The 23,734-nt window shown below is 42.0% G+C and overlaps 1 protein-coding gene across 1 annotated transcript in view; it reads left to right on the forward strand.

The window, feature by feature from the left end:
• Nucleotides 1-306: 306 nt before the first annotated feature.
• The window catches only part of cfap299 (cilia and flagella associated protein 299), a 77,649-nt gene continuing 54,221 nt past the window's right edge, over nt 307-23,734 (forward strand). Inside the window, exons 1-2 of the mRNA XM_061259615.1 lie at nt 307-436; nt 3,418-3,545. Coding sequence (XP_061115599.1) covers nt 326-436; nt 3,418-3,545 — 239 coding nt within the window. The 5' untranslated portion in view covers nt 307-325. The remainder of the gene's footprint in view (nt 437-3,417; nt 3,546-23,734) is intronic.

The following is a 23,734-nucleotide window of genomic DNA, read 5'->3' on the forward strand; positions in this document are numbered from 1 at the left end:
ACGACAGTACAGGGTGGCTTTTGCCATCAGGGCAACATTGTCCCTCACTAGAAATCTGATAATATTTGACACAACCACTAGGGGGCAACCACCCGCAAGGAATACTACTTTGGAAAATGATGGGATTAAAATTATTTGCAGCGATGGAAAATTGGCATTTGAGGAAACAAAACCAACATTTTCTGTAATTAACTATATTGTATTTATTTACATAATACGTCAGATCAATCGGTTACATGTCAATCGGTCAATTAAGCTACATGTCAAATAATGGCTAAAGTTTGGTTGCTATGGAAACCGGTTTAGCGGAGTCATACACAACAACATGGAGGAAGACAAAACATCCGCTGTTCTGGACAGCAGTGTGTCCAAATTTCTGAGTTATGAGGATTACCTTAGTTCTAAGCTCACCGCGTTGGATTTACATTATCTGGAGGTAATGTTTCAAATCATTTCACGGCACGTCAGCTGTGTTTTACATAATGAATGCATAACGTTAGCTAGCTAGCTAGGCTAGCAGCAGACTAACATTACAAATCGTCCAAGTGAACAAAGTTTTTTGTAAGTAGCAACGTTAATGTGCTGTGTATGAGGCTTTAAGTTACCAGATAGCTAGGTTTCTATGCAATATGCATAATGTTATTTAATATTTAATTGTGCTGCAGGCTAATTCGATAACTTAAAAAAACAAAAAAACAATGACGTTCATTCATACTGTTTTACAGTGTAAGTTAGCTAACTGTAACGTTAACCTAGCTGAATAGAACCTGTTGTTGGCACTGAGTGTATCTATGCGTTTTCATGATTAGCTCGCTACGTTAGCTTGCTATTTGGACGCCAGTCGGATGCTTAGAACCAAGAGATCATGATGTGCTTTCAGATCACACGTAGCTGTATTATTGTATCACATTAGCAATATTACTATAGCTCCACAGAATAATCACTAACGTTAGTTACCTATGTGCGTTGTGAATTGTTGTTGCATGTTCCTGCAAGTTATTATCTGTGCTGTAGTCACAATGTTTTAACTTAGCTATACTATTGCAACAAGCAACCAGTCTCACTTTACTGTATTTATTATGGTGTATAACGTCTTACACACAAAGGATTTACACAGCACAGTGTTAGAAATTCTGGACTCGTTATTTATTGCCTTGCAGATCGGAGTTACTCGTTGGAGTTACATACAATGTACTTGTGCCAAAAGGAAAAGGAATGTCCCCTTGCGTTTTATTTTCTTGTTATATCCTCCGAAGACCTTCCTGAAGACTAAGGCAATTCATTATTGTCCCCCGTAGGCACATTCAATAAAAATAATACAATAAATAATATCTCAAAATACTTTTGCTATTTTCAGAACAACATGTTTTAGTCATCCAAGGCACTTTTATTATCAAAAAAAAGGAGGATATTAGAAGGGAAAAAATATGAATATGATAAAACAGTATCTTTGAAATCTTGTCAGACCACCCACAAAGGTGTGAGCATCTCAGAGCTTTTATATGTTTCCTCTGAATGTGGTGTGGAAATCTTTCTTCAGATGCAAAACAAATGTTTCACTTGCGACTGTTAAAGGCTTTCGCTTTTCACTGATTAGCTATAGATTCCACAATAGATTTCACTCCATGATGTTAACTGTGTGCACTGATTGGCATAGTGCTTAATTACCATATGTCAATTATCTAACACATCAATCAGCTGATGCTAACGTTTTATATCTTGTTTATTGTGCTATCTTGCCCCCAGTGGAACGCCCAATAACATTTTCTCCTCTCATTGCTTGCTTATGGATAATTTGTCAATGTGATGATGTCTATAAACAACGCAATCTGCACTGTAGGTCAGGGGCGACCCAGGGGCACATTTTATGGGTCAGCTTTTAATATGGTGGCATACAGAACGGAGCCTCATATTTCATTACGAGAATTAACATGTCTGAGCCATATGGTCTTCTTCTGGAATGACTGTGGAATGCTTGTGCATTATGTTTTTTTTCCCAGCCTTGAATATTTTTTTCAGTTACTGGCCTATAAACTAGCTATAAAAGGAAATAAATGTGTTGTTTTGGTCTGCTCAAAGAGTTTATCCTGCACAGTGGACAGCCTCAGTGACCTGGCTGCTTCACAATCAACTGATGATCCACAGGAGTGTAAGAAGCCTGGCTGCTGTGCCATCTCTGCCACTAGATGGAGATGTTGCTCAATGTTTTACTTTTGGGCACACTGACTGACAAAGCCTGAATCCGTTTAAAACACCTGCTTACAAAAGCCAGTGTATTGTGAGCACAATAAGCCAAACCAGGTCAGCCAACTAGATCATATATTGTATTCAATATTGACCTGATGACCTCATTGTATTGACCATGTTTGGCTAAATGATTTGTTGCCAGTAACAAACCAATCTATTATTTCTGACTGTTTGGATAGTCAAGCATAAATTACAAAGTAAGTGCATTGTCATGTAGGCTAGGTCACAAAGTTGCATACCAACTGACCTGTGTGTTGCAAGACACAGAATGCTCCAGAACCTCAGCCAGTGAGATGGAGCAGCTGTACAAATTTACACGTAAGTCTGTTGAGAGATTAAATAGACTTCTGAGCTTAGTCACAAATGAGTATGATAAATCATTGCTATTGGTGTTGTAGCTATTTTTAAGCAAATAACTTAGCCCGTAGTCATCTCTCCAAGGCCACATTAAAGCAGTTTGGCTTGGTGTTGGACTTTCCCCCTCATGTCCGGATACCGATGGCTACTACCAGGCAGTGAGGACATGTGGTTTAAACCTCTCTCAGCCCAGCAGGATATTACCGTGGCTGTATTTAGGGTGCTCTGCCATGCCCACAGTTCCCCATATAGGCTACAGAACCAAATGTCCCAACCGCTACACACACAGGGAACACACACATTTCATTGCAGATTAATATAGCATTCACCCTATTTGATTAGTTTTGCCCTTTGAGGTGTAAATTCACAATTATGTGATTAGAATGTTCTTAGCTGAACATTCTAATGCTGATGTCACAATCACTACTGGTGACTGAAAGCAATGGAATTCTAGAACACTGTCTTGAATTTAGAAAAAAATAAGCATGTGCGTGGCGAGTGTGGGGGTTGTTCTGTAAAACGCTCCACCTCAGGGTCCAGCACCCCATGGATCCTTTTCACAGCTCTTTTTGGGGGTACCCCATGGCTCTGCTCACGGATGGTTTTCACTTCTCCTTTTCGGGGTACCCCATGGCTCTGCTCACGGATGGTTTTCACTTCTCCTTTTCGGGGTAACCCACGGCCCTGTTCACAGCTCGATTTCACTGGCCCTTTTGGGGGTACCCCACGGCTCTGCTCACGGATGGTTTTCACTTCTCCTTTTGGGGGTACCCCATGGCTCTGTTCATGGCTCGTTTTTCACTGCCCCTGCAGGACGAGGAGATGGCCCGCCAGCTGCTGGAGCTGGGATCCATCGGCGGTGGAGAGGTCCTGAAGAAGAAGGAGTTTGAGAGACGCAAAGCTGCTGCAGAGGCCCGCCGGCACTCCAAGGCCCAGCAGAAGTAAGTGTGTGTGCTGTGTTTGTGTAAGCGTAAGTCCATCGCTGGAAAACCAATAGGCTTGACTGAGCCATGTCCCAGGCCAGTTTACAAACCTGATTATCATACATGCTACTGCGGTTAGCCCTGCTGAGCTCTGCTGTAGAGTCCCATAGCAGTACCACAGTCCCATAGAAGGACCTTTGTCCTAACCTAGGGCCGGGCTAATACACATGTTGGATTAAATGCACATGAAATAACTAGTCTGCTTCCCTGGACACTATGAAATATAAGCACCTTGCAACACTGGGAAAGCAAATATCTGATAAAGAAAACGAACATAACGCCCCTGATAAATTATTGTGAATTCACGCTAGTAGGGTAAAATGGAGATATGCGGGTACCCAGTGTTTGATCGCAGGGCGATATGGCGATTCTGCCTGTTTACGTGCACACAAGCCCTTCCCAAAAGTAATACAGACGATTAAGAACAGTTACCAACTATATATAAAACATGTTTCAGGTAAGAGATTATGGTGAGCAAAAGCCAAAAAAGACAGGACATTCAGCCCAAAAACAACTTAAGGTAGTTAATAATGGTGCGGAAAAGCCAAAAAAAAGGAAAAATAAACAAGAAAATTCTCAATAGCACCTCAAATATTATCATGTTCTCTGGACTGTTTATGAACGTATTTGGTTGCTATGTGTCTAAATGCACCCAATTTATTGTGCTATTATCTGTCTTTTTACTTTTTATGAATTAATGGTAGCAGTGATGGAAACTGATAAGCTGCTCAGACTGTCCTATTTATAACTGTATGCAAGCAGAAAGTGCTCCCAATTATTCAAACAAATGACTGTCCCACATCGCTCTCCAAGGAACTGTTCTCTGATAGAGTGAGTCTGAGAAAGCACTACATCCATTGTGTATATAATGTTATGCTATGTCATTGCTATCAACGGTAGCTAAAGTCATAAACGTAATAACTTTCTAAATCTTGTTAGCTGGCTACGATATCAGATGTTTCCTTTTCCATACATGCATGGAATCCACAAATTCAGGTTTGTGTTGATGATTGGACGTTTCTATATTTTTATTGCAACATGGTGCTAACTATAGCGAGCTAGTTAATTTATTTAAATGTACGTACATCATTACATTACTCCATTTCGTCATTAACAGAGGACGAGTGGAGACTAGTGACTGTCAACCACATGAATATAAGCACATTCCAAAGTTAAAAACTGCTTAGTAGTGATTTACTCAAACTGTGGGTATGTTTTCAGAAGATACAAGCAATAGGAGAGGTCTTGAGGTTGCACTGAATAACCTAAAGTAAGGCAGCAAAAGATATAGCTCACTATGTTTTCATTCGCTGTCCTGCTTATCAGTCTGTTAGTATCTCGCATGTGTACTCTCTGTCTGATGACGGATTCCATCATCAGATCCATGAAAAGAGTACACAGTGGATAAGAGGTGTAATGGAGTTCTGGGAAATCATTCATACTGTAGATAACATACAGTATAGGTGATTTCATACAGGCTAATCCCTGTTCTCCCAGCATGCAATGCTGTGGTTGTTCACACTCATCACTATAAACGGTGAGCGAGTCACAGGTGAGCAAACACACCAGCTCTTCAAACACAGTTATGAAACGGTCACCTTCTTTAGTTTGCAAGAAGCTAACTTGCCTGACCTTTTTAAGCATTTGTACTGGTAAGCACACACCTTTTCAATATAATGTTTTAGTCACACTGTAAACACTTACAAATGGTAATTATGATAATAACCACACAGAAAATCACCCTACAATTTCAAAAGAAAACACAAGCAGTAACATAAAATATTATGCTTGCTACTATTGCTAGTACAAGGCCTTTAGGGTCCTATTTGAGTTAATATACTAAGAAAATCCCATTTATCTTCCATTTTTAAACCTCTGTGTGAAGATTTGCCAGAAAGAGCTCAGTACTGAAGATAAGTGGGGAAAAACAACATACACGATGGTCTTCAGCGTTTGTCAGCGTTATTTATGTGAGCCTTGTGATGAACCCTACAGTCAGTAGCTAGTTGAGTAATTTCCTTAGTCCCCAAAGCCAAATTTCAGTTCCTGGAAGGCTATATGTGTGGTAATGTTTGGAGTACTCAGCTGTTTTTTTTTAATATATCTTCATCTTTTGCCAAGTAAAAAAATGATGCATTGGAACAACTGAATGGAGACAAACTTTCCTTCTGTTTATAATATTTTTATAAATAGTGTATAATGGCAGGGAATTCATATGTTTGCCGAACCATAGACATAGACAAAACAGAAATATGCCCCATGTATTTACATCTGTGGAAATGCGTACAAGTAAACGTGTATGACAGTTCAACTATAACCTGAGAGCCGAACAGCGTGGTTCTGGTCTGGAAGGGCTTTTATATCATTGAAAACTGCACTGTGCAGTTTATCACATCCATCACAACACTGCCTAGTAACAATCATATTTTACAGCAAGCTGTTGATTGGCTGGCAATCTTCTTAGACCAGATCATAAAAATGTTGGCATCTCTCAAAGCTGATGAATTGAATTTCAGGCAAAACAAAAACTGTCCAAATAAAGAGCATGAGGAGGAAAGAGCATGTGAGCTTTTTAAAGGACATGAAAGCTTTTGTAACACTGAAGGCCAGTGCATAGTGAGTAAATATGTGTCTGTAAACAGCAGGGGAATGAGTTTGTTGACTTCTAAAGACTCAGAATGCATAGGGCTATTCACCGTTCAGGTCTTATAACAATAAGGGCAATGCACTGTCAATGCCACCGCACAGATATAATAAAAGGAATGATAACCCCTACCGTAAATAATCCTGACAAATCCTATAGTTTTCTGTTTATTCTGTTTATTTCCCTTTGTGTGGGGAATGTCTGTTAGTTGAAATTAACCAAAGAAAATGATCATTTTGGAGTCGGGTCAGGAGTATTAATTAGAGTCCACTCTCCCAAGATTCCAATGCTGTCATGCTTTTTATGGAAAAGTCCCATTAATAAAAGGGGCTCGGACACTGCTGGGAAACGCATCAGTTTGTGTGCATCTGTTGATCCACTCAGAACACAAGTGTGTTTTTTGAATTTACACAAAATAATTATAATATGAAAATGGGACATGACCTGTAAAGACAACAAACAAGAAATCAAGGTATGGATTCCAAATGTAGTTATATGAAAATCTGCTATTCTGCTTTTTCATTTATGTTAATCTCACTTTCTAATTCTACCTCAGGGAATTACGTGATTATAAACATCTTTTGAGCATATTTTTCTCTGTGCTTTACTGTTAAGGGTAGCTTATGCTCAGTTTCCTGACCATAGACAGTGCTCTGTGAAGGACTGGCGACCTGTCCAGGGTGTATTCTTACACTGCGCCAAATGCATGCTGGTATAGACTCCATCTCAACCCTGACCAGGAATAAGCAGGTTAGATAATGGACAGCTTGTTTCATGACCATAGACACAATCAGCGTGAAGGCTTGGCTGACGTAGCCTTTTCTTTATTTCAACATTTTCCAGATTTAACTCTTCATTGGCTGCACAAAAGTTCAATTAAGCTGTTTTTCCAATATCTTATCAACTTTGAGATACTCTTGTGACCATGTTAGTTTTCACAATTTTAATTAAAAGTAAACAGTAAAAAGCATCTTCATGTCATGAATGTAGTTTAACTTAGCTAATGCTATTTTTTAGCAAACTCATTTGGTTAAGAGTTAATTATCTGTTGCCTTAAGTAGAGGTATCTAGGCTACTCAAGTGATCTTTAACAATCTACAAAGCAAAAATGTTTCCAGATTATTGATGAGAAATGTGATAATTTTATGCGCTTGCTTGCAGTGGCGGTGAGAATGTTGTAGTTGCGGGCCACCACCACTGAATGAATATAGCGATAACACTGAATATCAAAGCTTTAATGGAAAGAAATGATTAACAGAAATTAATCTTTATAGTAGATGAATAGTTAAGTACTTAAGTAGTTAAGTATTGAAAATCAGTACTATGAACATGTCTTGTCTGTTTTTGTGTTGACTTTCTGTTATGGAAAGTACTGGGCTGTTCGATAATTCTGTATATATTTAAATTCAAGTTTCACTTTTTTTACATAGCATTCAAGGGCCCAAAGTAGACACTGGTCAAAGAATTCTTAATATAAATTCTTTAAATTGTCCATACAGTCCCTATAAATCTGCAGGGTTTCCTTGTTTCATAGCGGCTTGTAAAGAAAGCCCAGTGTGTATTTACTGTGGCACGGACTGTACGTGTCCAGATTGAGCCTGACACCTGGAACCGTTCTCACCGCCGTGTTGTTCTGGGAACAGCTTCGCACTTTTGTTGTCTCGCTGTGGTCCCTCATTTCCAGCGGAGATTTTGCCGCTCCGGGACTCTCTGCTTCTTTTTAAAGGTCTCAGAGAAGCCGGCTGCCTGCCTTCTGGGGACCTTGGTAACCTGCAGGTGTACAAGAGCTGTTTTCAATTACGGCTAACCCCGGCACTAACCTAGCGTGCATCTGATCAGCTCCCGTGGAGGTAGAGTACCAAAGGGACATCTCATCAGGCTCTGCCCTGCAGTTACACCGCTGGCCAGGCCTGCTCACTGCCAACCATCACTAACAGAGCAGGGGCATTCTCTGCTTTCAGAGAGTACTTTAAAATGAGGGGAAACCCTCAATCTACATTCATATTTTGCAGAACTTGCAGAATTACGAGATTCTAATTACTACGAGATTTCAGCGCAGAATGACAGTTTGGTTTAACTTTATTTGCGATATATTTCCAAAATATAGAGGTGCTCTTCACTATCAAATCTCAATGAAGCTGGATTTCACACTTGATCGTCCATCATTTTCTCATGTGCATATTGCACGGCCAGCCCTCCTGCACATTTGTGTTTTAAGGAGGCTATACTGCACATTGTGATGTCATTATGTCTGTATGTGGACAGAGTGGACTTGTGGGATATGTAGTCCTGTTTGCTGTATCTCTAATATCACAGTATTGTAATAGAGGGCTGAGTGAACTCTTCCCTCCCGGCTGCGTGTCATGGCTCCTGCCACGTTGAATGATGCAGTGGCTGTAACTCACACACAGTGGGTGAGATAGAGCAGCAGGACTGGGCTCTGCTGGTAACTGATATCAGCAGTGTGGTGGAGGTTGTAACTCACACACAGTGGGTGAGATAGAGCAGCAGGTCCAGGCTCTGCTGGTAACTGATATCAGCAGTGTGGCCATGGTTCTACCTCACACAGAGTGGGTGAGATAGTGCAGCAGGTCCAGGCTCTGCTGGTAACTGATATCAGCAGTGTGGCAGAGGCTGTAACTCACACACAGTGGATGGGATAGAGCAGCAGGGCTGGGCTCTGCTGGTAACTGATATCAGCAGTGTGGCCGTGGCTATAACTCACACACAGTGGGTGAGATAGAGCAGCAGGACTGGGCTCTGCTGGTAACTGATATCAGCAGTGTGGCCGTGGCTGTAACTCACACACAGTGGGTGAGATAGAGCAGCAGGGCTGGGCTCTGCTGGTAACTGATATCAGCAGTGTGGCCGTGGCTGTAACTCACACACAGTGGGTGAGATAGAGCAGCAGGGCTGGGCTCTGCTGGTAACTGATATCAGCAGTGTGGCCGTGGCTGTAATTCACACACAGTGGGTGAGATAGAGCAGCAGGGCTGGGCTCTGCTGGTAACTGTTATCAGCAGTGTGGCCGTGGCTGTAACTCACACACAGTGGATGGGATAGAGCAGCAGGGCTGGGCTCTGCTGGTAACTGATATCAGCAGTGTGGCCGTGGCTATAACTCACACACAGTGGGTGAGATAGAGCAGCAGGACTGGGCTCTGCTGGTAACTGATATCAGCAGTGTGGCCGTGGCTGTAACTCACACACAGTGGGTGAGATAGAGCAGCAGGACTGGGCTCTGCTGGTAACTGATATCAGCAGTGTGGCCGTGGCTGTAACTCACACACAGTGGATGGGATAGAGCAGCAGGGCTGGGCTCTGCTGGTAACTGATATCAGCAGTGTGGCCGTGGCTGTAACTCACACACAGTGGGTGAGATAGAGCAGCAGGGCTGGGCTCTGCTGGTAACTGATATCAGCAGTGTGGCCGTGGCTGTAACTCACACACAGTGGATGGGATAGAGCAGCAGGGCTGGGCTCTGCTGGTAACTGATATCAGCAGTGTGGCGGAGGGTGAAACTCTGCTGATCCCGGGGGCTGTTTTTGGCACGCCCTGCCACCCCGCTTTGGCACTCGCGTTAGACGGTGAGGTTTGAGCAGTCTCAGTTACAGCGAGGCCCGGGCCAATCGCGTCTGTGCGCTGGGGTTTTGGGAGAGAGTCTGGCGTTTTGGCTGCCAGGCCTGCAGAGACACACATCCTGCCTGCTCCAGGCCAGCCACCACATCCAGTCCCCGCAGTGCAGGGATAATTCTATGCCACCGCTGTGCCCTGGAGGACACGCTCCTTCTGTGGTACAGTCTGGATTCAAACCCGAATATCAAGGTCTCAGGTCCCGCCCTGCAGTCAGAGTCAGAGGCTTCCCACTCGACACACCCTACGCCCCCTTCATCTGGGCCTGGCAGCTGGGACATATCTTTAGTTTTTCATTTATTTGCATTAAAAACACATACATGTATACGAAAAATACATGCCTTTTGTTTAAAAATCGATGTTGATTTGAACCATGTACAGTAACTATGCCTTAAATTTTACTTCAACCAAATAAAAGCGTCAAATCAGTGCTTTACTACAAAATTTTAAAACACATTTGTATCATATCATTTGGTCCTGCTTTCAGCACATGCATAGCAGAACACCATTCTGATATTTTCATTCACTTTACCCTTTACTTTTATGTTGTTTCTGTAAGGAGATAGCTGTCTCATGAATTTTTTTGATGTGGTGATAGACTGATAAAACAAAGTGACATAGAAAACTGCTCACAAGGGTTCTTTTTGATCAAGAACACCACACACGTCTTATCCCTAACACACTGATCAAATACTGATCTAACCTATTAAAATGGTGAACCACACAAAATACCTGTGCTAAAACTGAAAAATGCACTACAACTCTTTTCCCTTGTCTTTGTTCTGACATCTCACCCAATAATTCATCAAACTTTGCACAGTGTTACAGTCTGAGAAAGCTTTAAAGTTTTACAGTCTTACAAAAAACAAAAACAATTTTACATAATATATCGCCGTATATTGTATAGATTGTAACAAATGCTGCTTGTTAGCGGCTGGTGTCAAAGCAGCTTCACAGCTAGGTGAATGTATTATATTTCTCATATGGAAATCTGTTCTACTAAAGTCAGCTGAGTACACAAGTGGGTTTAAAACTTGGAGTTCCAATGTCAGGTTCCTTCTGAGTCTTGTTTGCAATGAAAAGAGTACGGATTGAGCTAAAATAAAACCTTCCTATTCAATTTCCTTGATAGAGATTTCCACAGGATCTACAACAGCAGGACTAAATATTCTTCTTTCAATATAGCCTACAGTATGTTTTATGCGGCGGATGTTAGTTTTGTATGCTCTTTTTTAAATTCAAAATTAATGTTTGCATTACATAAGTTAAATACGTACATTATTAAAAGAAACATCAGACAGAAAGAAGGATATTTATTCCATATGCCATTAAACAAATTATTCTTTAAAAACTACATACAATTGTAAGACAACGCAGTTAGCTAAACGCTGTCTTTGAAAGATGCTTTCCTGCTGGATACACTTACTACTCCGTTCCTATTTGAAGTGACTTCTGTGAATAAGAGCAGTACATCTGTAATTGGTCTCCAGCACGCGGTTTGTATCTGATTACGATAAAAGTTTTTCTTCCTCAGTACACAAACACACGAAAGAACCTCAAATAATTGCTTAATCTTCCCGGTGTCAGTGTCTTGATTTATGATGTCATTATTGGCCTGGAAACTACAAACACTGAGGAAATGGAACCCAAGGCTTGATGCGTGCGTGTGTGAGCGTGCATGTGTTTGTGTTTACTTGCCCACGTGTACTATTTGTGTACACGCACACATATATACTTACTATGTTTTATCATGCACTCTCAGAAATAAAGGTAGGAGATGTGCCCAAAGAGGTACAAATGCTTGTCACTGGGGCGGTGCCCGATAGGTACATAAAATTATCCCTCTAGACAGCAATATTAATTTGTACCTTTTTTTGCTTGGAAAACATACTAATTTGTACACACAGAGAACATTACTGCGAGTTCAGGTTACATTTGGGAAAGTTGATCCTTGAAGAACAAAAATGTACTGTCGCTTTATTTCTATGAGTGAGTTTCACTATTATATTTGAATATGAAACGTGCTACATTAATAAATCTCTCTCTCTTTCTCTCGTGTACACAGACATACTGTACACATTGGGTATAGCACAGGTCCACTGTAAGGCAGCGTATGGGACATGGTTGTATGTTTTGTCCAGATGTCGGCGCAGTGAAGTGAGGATGCGTTGCATGCTGACTGCACCCCAGCGGTGGTGGGGGTTGGTGGCTGTGCGGGGGGACTGTGTCGGGGGGGGAGGGGGGGGTCTTTGATGGCAGAGAGGGGGCCTTTGAAGATAGGCATCTTGCATCTTTCCCCGTTTGATTCCCGCTCGCATCCAGCCGGGCGTGACTGTGATCTTTGTGTCCGAGCGGGAGCTTCCCAAGGAAAACAGCCACGCCGCTCGGATGTGAGCAATTATGCGAAAGAAAAGCGCGTAATAAAAAACCTCCAAAGACATCCCAGAGCAGTCCAGGAGTGTCGGGTCCTTTCATTGGAAGGAAGAGGCTTTCATCTTTCTTCCTGGGTTCCAGATTTTTTTTGTTTTGTGTTGCACACAACAGTTTGGATATGCTTGTTTCGAACCGACTGATGATTGCAAGAACTTATTCTTCTTCTTAAGAGTTCCCTGAGAGTGGTTGCATAACTGCATGAATCACCCTTGTCTGACTAGCTTCCCTTATTTTCCAGGGTTAGGAAAGTGAACAGGAAAATACATTGATTACTTTGTAGGTTCTTGAGTTTGGTGGCATGTTCAAACCCAGTTGCTGTTTTTGAAGAAATGAATCAAGAAACTCAGAGTGGAGGTTAAGTAAACATGAAATTATTGGCCTATAGGCCTATATCATATCATATATTCATAATCATATAATATAATCATGTAAATGTTATAGCATCTCAAGAAGACTGTGGCTCAGCCCAGGTCAAGCACCAAGTCTGATGGTAATAAGAATAAATGTTACCGTCACAAAACGACAAATATCTCTTCCTGAATGCATTATTATTCAAACCCTCTAGCATTTATTTGTGAAAAGGTTTGTAAGCAAATGAATGACCAAGCATTAACGTTTTCTAACTTCTGTCAGAATGAAACCGCAATGCTTTTTATCATACTTATTCTACAGTCATTATCTTTCATGGGCTTGGTAATGCTAATCTGGATTATTAATGTGAAGGTGAAATGGCACATGAAATGGCCGTCAGTGAATTGGCTGTTTTACGCTTCAGACCCATAAACGTAATGGAAGTGATGCCCTGGTGCTGAAACTCAAACAGCCAGCAGATGGGACCCTTCCTTCCCCCTAATGAAAGCATCTGTTTACATGTTGTTCCTGCTCTGCTATTTCCTCTCGCTGCTCCATTTGTCTTGCTGCAGCGGCCAGCCCTGTTTGAGGGGCTTCCATCCAATCCATTCAAAACTCTCTTCACAAGCCCTTAACTACTAGTGCAGTCAGTGTCCTCTGTGTGCTCAGTGTACCTCTGTGTGCTCAGTGTACCTCTGTGTGCTCAGTGTACCTCTGTGTGCTCGGTGTACCTCTGTGTGCTCAGTGTACCTCTGTGTGCTCGGTGTACCTCTGTGTGCTCAGTGTACCTCTGTGTGCTCGGTGTCCTCTGTGTGCTCAGTGTCCTCCGTGTGCTCAGTGTACCTCTGTGTGCTCAGTGTACCTCTGTGTGCTCGGTGTACCTCTGTGTGCTCAGTGTACCTCTGTGTGCTCAGTGTACCTCTGTGTGCTCAGTGTCCTCCGTGTGCTCAGTGTTCCTCTGTGTGCTCAGTGTACTCTGTGCTCAGTGTCCTCCATGTGCTCTGTGTGCTGGGATGCGTGAAGCTCTGTGCCCACACATCCCTTACCTCCCGTCTGATCACTCCTGGTCAGGCCTCCTGTAGCCCAGTGCAGGGGTGTACCTGCATGTGCTTTTCACATCATACAAATGGCGGATGTAGGCTGCATGATGGCTTCTGCAGCGACCAGTACTGTAGGTAGTATGTTGAGCTGAGGTTCTTGGCTCAGCGGCTCCTGGCCAAGGACACCACACAGTCTATAGCCTGGCCTACCGCAGTAGGAAAATCACAGCAAAGGTCAAATGAATACAGCACAGTACAGTTATTTAACTGACACTTTTATCCAAAGTGACTTACAGTTGATTAGACTAATCAGGGAGCAATGTGGGGTTAAGGACCTTGCTCAAGGGTCTAACACCTCATTTTATTGTGGCTACAACAGGGCTTGATCCACCAACCTTCTGCATCCCAGTCATGGACAGGCTGCACCAAAGTTAAGCAGTGCCAGACAGATCAGCTTGTGATCAGTGGCTGGAGGTATACTGCCCCTTTTCGACGGGTTCATTCACACATCTGGGCCTGCTCTACATTATTTAGCGCTATGCTACAAGACAGAACTTTGAAGGAAGGAAACGGTGCTTTTTGAAGAAATGGTTGTCAGAGGTGGTTTAAGTAAAGCTCAGCATGGCCTCTGTGGTCTATCTGCTTTTGTATAACATTGTAATTGTAAACTATTATAATATAGTGATGAGACTGTAACCACAAGGGCAACATGTGCATGCCAGAAAGTCTCTCTTTACAGCTACTGAGTGTAGTTTTGAATGAAAACAATTACAATTTTTTTTTCTTTTGCCACTAAAAAGACCACCAAGAATGTCTTGAATTGAGGCTGTGTTTTATTGGAATTAAGAGAGAATGAGAATCATAGGCTTACAATTAGATTGCATTTATTTAGCTGACACTTTTATCCAAAGCGACTTACAGTTGATTCGACTAAGCAGGGGCCAATCCCCCACGGAGCATTGTGGGGTTAAGGGCCTCGCTCAAGACTCAACAGCTCCTCGGTGTAGTCACAAGATCTTATTGAACCACCAACCTTCCAGGTCCCAGTCAAGCACCTTAGCCAGTAAGCTATAGGCTGCCCACCAAATTTACATTTGTGAATTATAACGATAGACAAAACAGTTTTTTACACACCGGTGCTTTTTAAGCATTCTTTCTGCCCAATTTAGAATGTGTGATCTGATGCCTTTGAGTCCTTGCGATAAGGAATGACGAATTTATGGAAGAAAAGTTCCCACAATGCAGTCTGCCTCCTGAGAGGCCACATCAGACGTCAGCAGAGCAGACCGAACGGAACGAGACAAAACAAACATTTCATCTGAGGGTCGTATGAATTCTTTTGTGTTTTTACAAATTCAGGATCTCCTCCTTCTTTGAAAATATTGTTCTTTGCATAAATGAATATCTTTCAAAGTGAAGGGTGGTGCATTCTCAAAGGGCTGGTATACTTATCCTGGAATAAATGAGCAAAGGACTGGCAGAGAACAGGTTGTTCTTTACGAAAGGAACTGCTGGCATAAATGTATGTTTAGTACGTATTAACACTTTTTGTACGTCACTTTAGATAAAAGCATCTGCCAAATACATGTAATGTAGTTGTTTTACATGCTAAATAGCATAAATGCTAAATAAGAAACTGCTGTTAAAGAGCCTGCATTATCACCGTGGTGAAATGTAATGGCTACATGGAAAGCCAACTGAAATTTAACAGAGAATTGCTGGCCCAGGGATCCCAAACTACCGATCCTCCCATAGTGCTTCCACACTGGACATTCCGGGTGCAACCTGACCCAGTTCACACCTGCAGCACGGCATCGGATTCGGGAAAAGAGCCCATGTTCCGTGAGACGCAGGCTGTGCCAAGAATCTTCCGTTCTGTCTCACAGTGCGTGTCAGAGTTAAGAGGCCGTTGCACTGTGGTGACGGGGGTCAGATTAGCAGTTTGTCATAAAGACTTGCGTTCAGGTGCAACGACTGCAGAAGCACACGGAACCAAGTCCTCCACAGCCTCTACCTAATATGTGATAACGTATTGAACATGAACTGAACACTCTAAAGCTGATGCAACAATCAAGTCACAGAGTTTTAGAACACTGACTTTTGAAGAATTCAAATTCAAATAAAAACCTACTCTTCAAAGGGTTAAAGCAATTTGTGTTAAAAACATTTAGAATTCCCTCTTCTGTCCCACTGCACACAAGGCAAAAATATGGCCATCTCTCATCAGATATGTATGCCATATGATACATCAAATGGCTCAATAATGAATTTTATCATCTTTTTTCCTCTTGGTTTTAAATAGTCTTAGAGTGGATTTAATTTAATTGGATAAGTGGGTTTAAGAAAAACAGAGTTGTGCTGGAACAATGATCCTATTATTGTTGGGTATGCCATGAGGACTCCATATGTAGAATCAATATATTTGGATCACATGTACTTACAGATAACTGAAGATTTTAAAGATCCAAAATTAGAAGATTTTTATATCTTTTATTTGTCTACATAATAGGGGTGGAATATGTGTTCATTCACAAGGAATCACTAAACCATGGAAATATACCGTATGCCTGGTGCTTAAAAGTTCAAAAATGCATTTTGGGTTTGGTTAAAGATTCATTTACGTCTGAAAGGAAATTAAATAATATACAATGTTCCTTTCACACAAGATTTATCTCCCATTTTGATCAGAATAGTGCCTAATTGTTGAGTATAAGGAAAACTGATGAAGCCAAGAATTAAAGTGGAATGCCAGGGCCTTTCTTGTCGAAAGCGTTTTAATTCCATTCAATTAATAATTCAAACATTTGCATGGTAACAGATTTAGGTGTTGCTTGGATACAAGACTTCTGCTGTTTAATGTTTATTAGTGATTGGTGTAGATCCATTTTTTTGGGCTTTAGTGGGAAAAAATAGCACAAAGTAGCCTAAGCGCTTAGGGCAATGTTCTATATTGAATTTCTTTAATATTGGATTCTGTGTGGCAGCAAAGCTGTAAAAACAGATAGTAAAGTTGAGCTGGACAGGAGTTTGATGAATGATTTTTCACTGGGCAGGTTGGTGGGTAGGTACGGTAGCTGCACGCTAGTGGGGATATTTTCAGCTCTGTGCTGTGCTGAGGTGACCTTGAATGGCAAGCTCTGAACAGGGTGTATGTTAGTCTTTATTTTATTGCCTTTTATAACTTGATGGATAGCCCTGGCTGACAATAAAATGACTTAGTTACAATCTGAAATGTTTACAAAACACAGGAGAAGCACTTGACTAGATGAACATTGCATTGATATATGTAAAGCCTTAACATTCTACATACAGAAGTCAAATGAAATGCCTTAAATGTTGTGAATATTAGACGCACTATGGTAGGTAACATGTATCAACCACCTTGAAAAAGAGATCTTCAATCTCAATTGGACCTTCCAGGTGAAATTTAGGCCAAGTAAAACATGTGTATGTTAGGTATATGAAGTTGGACATTTATATTTTGCTACTGTACACAATGGAGTTTATCAGGTTCATTTATGAGCCTAATCATCTTTTGAATTATGAATTATGTGAGTTACATTTAGAACCTGACTTAACCAGAGAATGTACTCTGTGGGTGAAGAAACAGAATAATCCACCATTTATGTATTTGTGTGGACTGACAATTTATTTTCTAACCCAGTTTTGCAGGATTGTTTTACTCACCGTGCCTGTTGCGCTTGGCATCAGTTCCAGCCCAAACTAGAGTTGACCTGTGCGTTTTATTGCAGAGGATTGTGGGAAGGATGTGCCAAATCCGGTTCTCTTCAGATGCACGTCCAAGCTGGAGCTGTGTTTGAATTGACAGTTTGTTTGAGGTCAGGCCACATGGTCCATGAAGAAACAAAGTGAGATTTCTACTCAAGGTGTCAGGGTTTTAGGAGAAAGACCCTTCTGCCTGTTCTTCTGGTGTCCAGGCCAAAGCAAGCACACTACCTCACCAATCCTGCTTTTACCTGTCCTTCAGAGAGAGAGAAGAGGGCCGCAAATGACCTGCTACCAGCCTAAATTAGGAAGTACTGGACCACTCAGTACAGATCTATCACCAATTACCTGTGGGCCTTTCTATACTATCTGTGGTCGTCTGGCAGTCAGAGGATTTTCAGCTCGATCCCCTGCTCTGGGTGTGTCGAAGTGTGTGGGGGTATGTCAAAGTCTCCCTGACATCTAACCCCCCACTTGCTCCCGAAAAGCTGGTTGGTGACTTGCAAGGCATCCAGTCGATGGTGATGTGTGAGCGTAGTGGTTAAGGTACATGACTGGGACCCGCAAGGTCGGTGGGGTCTGTCTGGCTCTGGGGAGTTTCGGGTTTCGCAGGGCATAGCTGGGGTTTTGGCTGAGCCCCTGACTGGTGCCGTGTTTACTCTCCTATTGACCGGACCCTCTTCAAGGGCAGAGCAGCCCTCCAGGATAAATAGGCTTAAATGCAGAGGATCCTCGGAACGCCCTAGTCGTGTTGACCACTCATCCTGTCCTTTTGTGGAACCCATCGATCCGGCCTATGACACTTTTCAGGAAATTCCAAAGGAAGCCGGTTTGTTTTCCCAAAACCTACCTGATAAGCAGTACAGTGTTCGCCTATCAGCAATCCAGCCCCATCACACTGTTCCATTTCATTCTATTTCATTCATTATTTTATTTTATTTTATTTTATTTTATTTTATTCTATTATATTCTATTCTCTTAGATTCTGTTCTATTCTACTCTATTTGATTCTATTTTAGTCTGTTCTTTTTAAATAAACACTATTCACCCAGTAATTCAGAAACGTGGCGTGGCAGATATCTATCCATTAGCTGTAATAATTTGTCTACATCGTGACGGTGAAATCCCTGTTGATCCTCCCAAATGAAGCTTGATAAGAGCTTTGTCAGAGGAAGGAAATGGGAGGCGTTCTCTCTCAGAGTTATCTGCGGAGTGTTATTCCTCCTCTCCGAGTGTGACTCTCCGTGTTTCTCCTGCTACTGGGCGGGGGGGCCTCGGGGGGGGCGGGGGTAGCCCCACTCGCTGCCTCCTCCTCGGCACCTGTGTTTACATTGAGGCCTCCCCCTCCCTGACCCAGCAGCCTCTCTCTCTCTCTCTCTCTCCCTCTCTCTCTCTCAGCCTCCAGATATGTGCTGGCCCTGCATTTTCACGAGCATGCGATTCCACCAGGTCCATTATGAGGGGGGGAGGCATAAGCGAATATAAATTACATTCCTCCTTTGAATTCTGCAAAAAAAAGTGCCGATTGTGCTCTCTATTATTGTGTTTAACGGTACAGGGAGTGAGCAGAAGAGGTGTTCGACCAGCTAGCGCTACGCAGCGTACGCTGTTGTTTTTCTGCATGTAGGTGAACCTTTCTCCAACCGTTACAGCTTAAGTGCGCAAAACTCTTTATTTCGAAAAGCAACATCGGGCCTTTTATTTATGCCTATTCATTGTGAATAGGCTTTACTCTTGCTTTCCGTGTCCTCTAGTTTAGATTTCCTACTTTTTGTGTTGTAGAGACCACAGGAAGTTTACTATTGAGGGCTGGTATATAAAAGCCCATTTGAGATGTGCAGTTGATTAACAGTGAGCCTTGCAGGATGGGTTATAGTTGTGAAAAGCCTTATCTTCGCACTGTGAAGACCTTCTGTTACTGCTCGAGGAGATGTCGAAACACTGAAGGTTTTGGAAAGAAGACACTTTTATTAAAGGAATTGAGAGTGTAGCCCTACCACTGGGGTTATTATTACGGGTTCCATGTCCCACAGGAAGCTGGTAACGACCCAAATGTATCCCTGTTACCCAAATACTGTCATTTTAGTGGAAGTGACATCACATGCTACTTTTCATCAAAATGAGACTTGTCACTTCAGCCTGCGTATGAAATACTGCTCAGGCCAATGCTTGTAACTATGTGCAGATGTAGTGTAAATATGTGAAAAGTATGAGCAGGAGAGCTCGCCAAATGTTATCCAAATGTTTTATATTTTTTGTGGTGCTTCCACATGTGCATGTCTGCAGTAGGTTTACAAACGTTTATTAGTAGTTAGCGAAGGTTAAGTCATGTGACTTACAGCACATCAACCTGTCTAATTGTACATAAAGCTATAGTCTTTATTCCAAGTACATATTACTTTAATTTCTTGTAAATGAGCATGTGTACTCAATGGCAAATGGAATGCCCTTGCTCCTTCAAATGTCAGCTCAAAGCTACGTCAGTTACAGACGCGGCAGATGGGGAGAGGTGGATCCATCGTCATTTATACATCAGGCTAAAAAAAATACTTCCGCAAAGGATGCAATTGGAAAGATTGGAAAGATTGGTTGTTACTTCTTCTAGCTCTGAGAAGGAACATTTAAGGGGTTGGAATGTCCTTAAAGATGGCAGACCTTGATCGATTTCTGGGTCAGGAGCAAGTAAAAGAAAAAGGAAGGAGAAAAATAAGTGACTGGAATGAGTCCTTGGTGTTCTAATCAGCCAGCTTCCCAGAGAGAAAATCAGTGTCAGCATAGGCTAATTAAAGGCTCAGCATGGGTTTTACAGTTGTGCATTAAATTATTCACTAAAGTAAGCAAGTATTACATAATTATGTTTCAAGCTATAAAATAAAACACATAACATTGAAATATGTGTTTAAACTAATTTTATGATTGTGCATACTGTATGATTATCCACAACAGAAATGTTGGTTAGAACTGCACAATTAAGGAATGATAAAATGCTGGTCCTTGTGGGCTCTGGGTCCCGGCTTTGTCTTTGTTCATTTTCCAGTGGTTATGCAATCTGTGCTTTTCTCACTGGGGGTAATCCAGCAAACATCTTTAGTATGAGAAAGAAAGAATGTAGCTACCCTGTTGACAGGATTGCAAATGAAAATTGTGTCCTGAAAGACTGTTTATATTCCGTGGTGATTCATTGAAATAGATGTTCTCTTTTGTGAATTGGCTGTGGAAGGATGTCGAGACAGTGTTTTTGTTGTTGTTACTGGCAGGTCCTCACAGGAGGTTGATTATATTGTATGAATCATGTCATTGTAAACAGTGGGTAAAAACTCTCGTTCAAGAAGATATTCATTTCTTCTGTGGCTTTAGGGCTAGTGCTTCTAATTCCTCTGTTGTGCACTGGAATACTTTGTGTAGACAAACACACCACACACAATTGCACACATGTACGTGATACAATGAGATTTATTTTCCTCCAAGACAAGTGCAGTTATTGTGCTCTGCAAATGAATAGCTCCACAAACCAAAGGCTGTTTGCACCTCATTTTTCACAGGAAATCAATAGTGCGGCCTGCCACGTGAAGACATGCACTAAATACAAGTGTTTGTATATCACTTTCCCCTCTGCTGAAGGGAAAAGAACAAAAAGGGAAACAAAATTAACATCTATCCAAGACTAAAATAGCTTGGGCAGTGAAAACATCAACACCTATGTAACCATGTAGGTAGGTACAAATTTTACCTTTGGTGCCCCCAACTTTTTTACTTTTTTGCCTGACCCTTTACCTCATCTATTTGAATCTTGGAAAAGCAGAAGGTGTTGGTTTAGTTCAAAGCAGGCTGAATTGAATTTGATGTAAACAGTTCCTCCCTGCTGAAAAAAAACCAGCTCAAATTAGGTTTTGAAACAGCAGGTTGACCAGTTCAGACCAGCTCCCAGCTCAACATGGTTTAGCTGGCACAAGCTGGTTGACCAGATCATACCATACCCAGCTAGAACAGATTTATAATCAGGTTGGACATGTTGGTTTATCCAGCTCATACCTAGCTAGGCCAGCTTATGACCAGCTTGACTAGCTCAATTTTCATGCTGGTCAAGCTGTCAAAGCTGGATTTCTTCATGTATATCCCCGGTATTGTTGAAAGAGCACTATAGAGTTGCTTGCACCATTACTTTGTCCTGGTTTTGCTCTGCAGGGGAAAGGCCTGTTGTGTTCTAGTATAGTTAGCTAATGATACAGTATGTAGCATAATGATGCTGGCTCACACTTGAACCTGAATGGCTATGCTATATGGCCATGTCTGTGAATAGATGTAAAGGCTCACATTTGAACGCATTGAAATGTAGGCCTCTGGATGGCTCACGTTGCCAAGGCGCTCATTCCCAGCGACACGTGAGCGACTGGGTATTCGAGTACCGGTCACACCGTGCTGGAGGTCCGCATTGGCAAGCAGTGGGCTCAGTCTCACTGGGGAGTGATAGGGATGTTTTGTTGGTCTCATCCCTCTTATGGCGGCCACTCCTGGTCAGACCAGGCGGCTGTGGTGGCACAAACTAGCAGGGGGTTGGGAGAAATAGGGGATAAAATATTTCATGCACTAAAATTACAGTACTTCAGAACTCTGATTCATATTGTCAGCTTGGTATTTAAAACCTTGACTGCGAAACCTCAACTACTTTTCCTCGAAATTCAAAATCAAGTTTTATGATGACATTGCATTGCATAAGACTTGTTTTAGCTACATGGTGTTTTGAGGAAACTTGATTCATCTCAGAGCCATGAAGTATTGAGCACATGTGATGATGCGGTCTGTCTATTTTTGTGTCAAACTCAATCGCTTTTTTAATGACACAAAGATGTCCGACGTCACAACACAAAGCTGTTTCCACAGCTGGGCTGCAGACAGAATGCACTGAAGGTCAACACAAGACAGCAGAGAAAATGGTTGAATATCCATGATAAGTCTATCGAAGGCTTTTCATCTACAATCAGCTGCAGACCATTTTGCGAGCTTGTCAAACACTTGGATTAATGCGGACTTGAGTTGTGGCAAGAGCTTTGGTGCTCTGTACCACTTTGTCTACTGTGTGTGTCTTAACAGGCTTGTCTTTGTTTTGTCTTTGAGTGAGCCCACTTCAGTGGTGTTATCAAAGGAGGCTCTGCTTGGCTTTAGCTTCAGAGACATTGCGTTGCGTTTCGGTGCCAGGTTACACGGTTGTGAAATAACTCCAGACTTGGCTCCTACTACCAGCCCATCTTCTATAGCCTTCTTCATCTCCTTAAAATATGAATGAGAAAAGTGAATGAGTGTAACATGGTGTGTCATTCATTTTATGTGCATAAATATAAAACATACAGATCATATTGATGATGATGATGATGATGATGGTAATGGTAATGGTAATGATATGATGATGATGGTTGTGTCTGACTTGTGCTAACTGCTACGAAGTCAGCAAGGGTTTTTTCACTAGCCTACTTTCTACAACCATCTGTTTAAAATATGAATGAGAAAAGTGAATAAGTGTGACATGACTAATTCAGCGGAAAATGCTGAAATATGAATAAAAAAACACATGATTCATGATGATGGTAATGATACTGATGATTATGATGGTTGTGTCTGACTTGTGTTAACTGCTACTGAGCACTGAGTCTTATTCCTCAACCCTTTCGCAGTCCCCTCTTCTCTCCCTCTCTCTCTTTTCATTGGGAACGGTCTCCCATATTTGTGAGCCCAGGTCACGGCGGTGTCCTGCGGACATGCACATGTTCCACTGAGATGGGGACAGCCCCACTGTCTGAGACCTTCAGACACCACTAATCACACAGCGGCCTGCTGAGCATCAGACTGTCTGTAGGGCACGACCCCATGCTGGAGCATGTTTACAGCAGGGCCCTACCATCCTGTAGGTCTGCCCTAACAAAGCAGACCTCATTCTACAGCTAGAGCAGGGCTGCCCAACCCTGTTTCTGAAGATCTACCGTTCTGTAGGTTTTCACTCCAGCCCTAACAAAGCAGACCTCATTCAACAGCTAGAGCAGGACTGTCGAACTCTGTTTCTGAAGATCTACCATCCTGTAGGCTTTCACTCCAGCCCTAACACAGCACACCTCATTCAACAGCTAGAGCAGGGCTGTCCAACCGTGTGCATATGAGCCAAATAAATTAATAACAGTAGTAATGGTAATATGCTGCCAAAATTGTATCGTGTGTACAATATGTGGAGCATGATGGTGCGGTTTGTTGGAAGTAAGATATGATTTCTTGGAAACATTTTTATGTTTTGTGGCATCTGGCAACTTTTTAGTTTTCCTTATAAAACATAAT

The sequence above is a fragment of the Conger conger genome, chromosome 11 (assembly GCF_963514075.1).
Source record: "Conger conger chromosome 11, fConCon1.1, whole genome shotgun sequence".
NCBI lineage: Eukaryota > Metazoa > Chordata > Actinopteri > Anguilliformes > Congridae > Conger > Conger conger.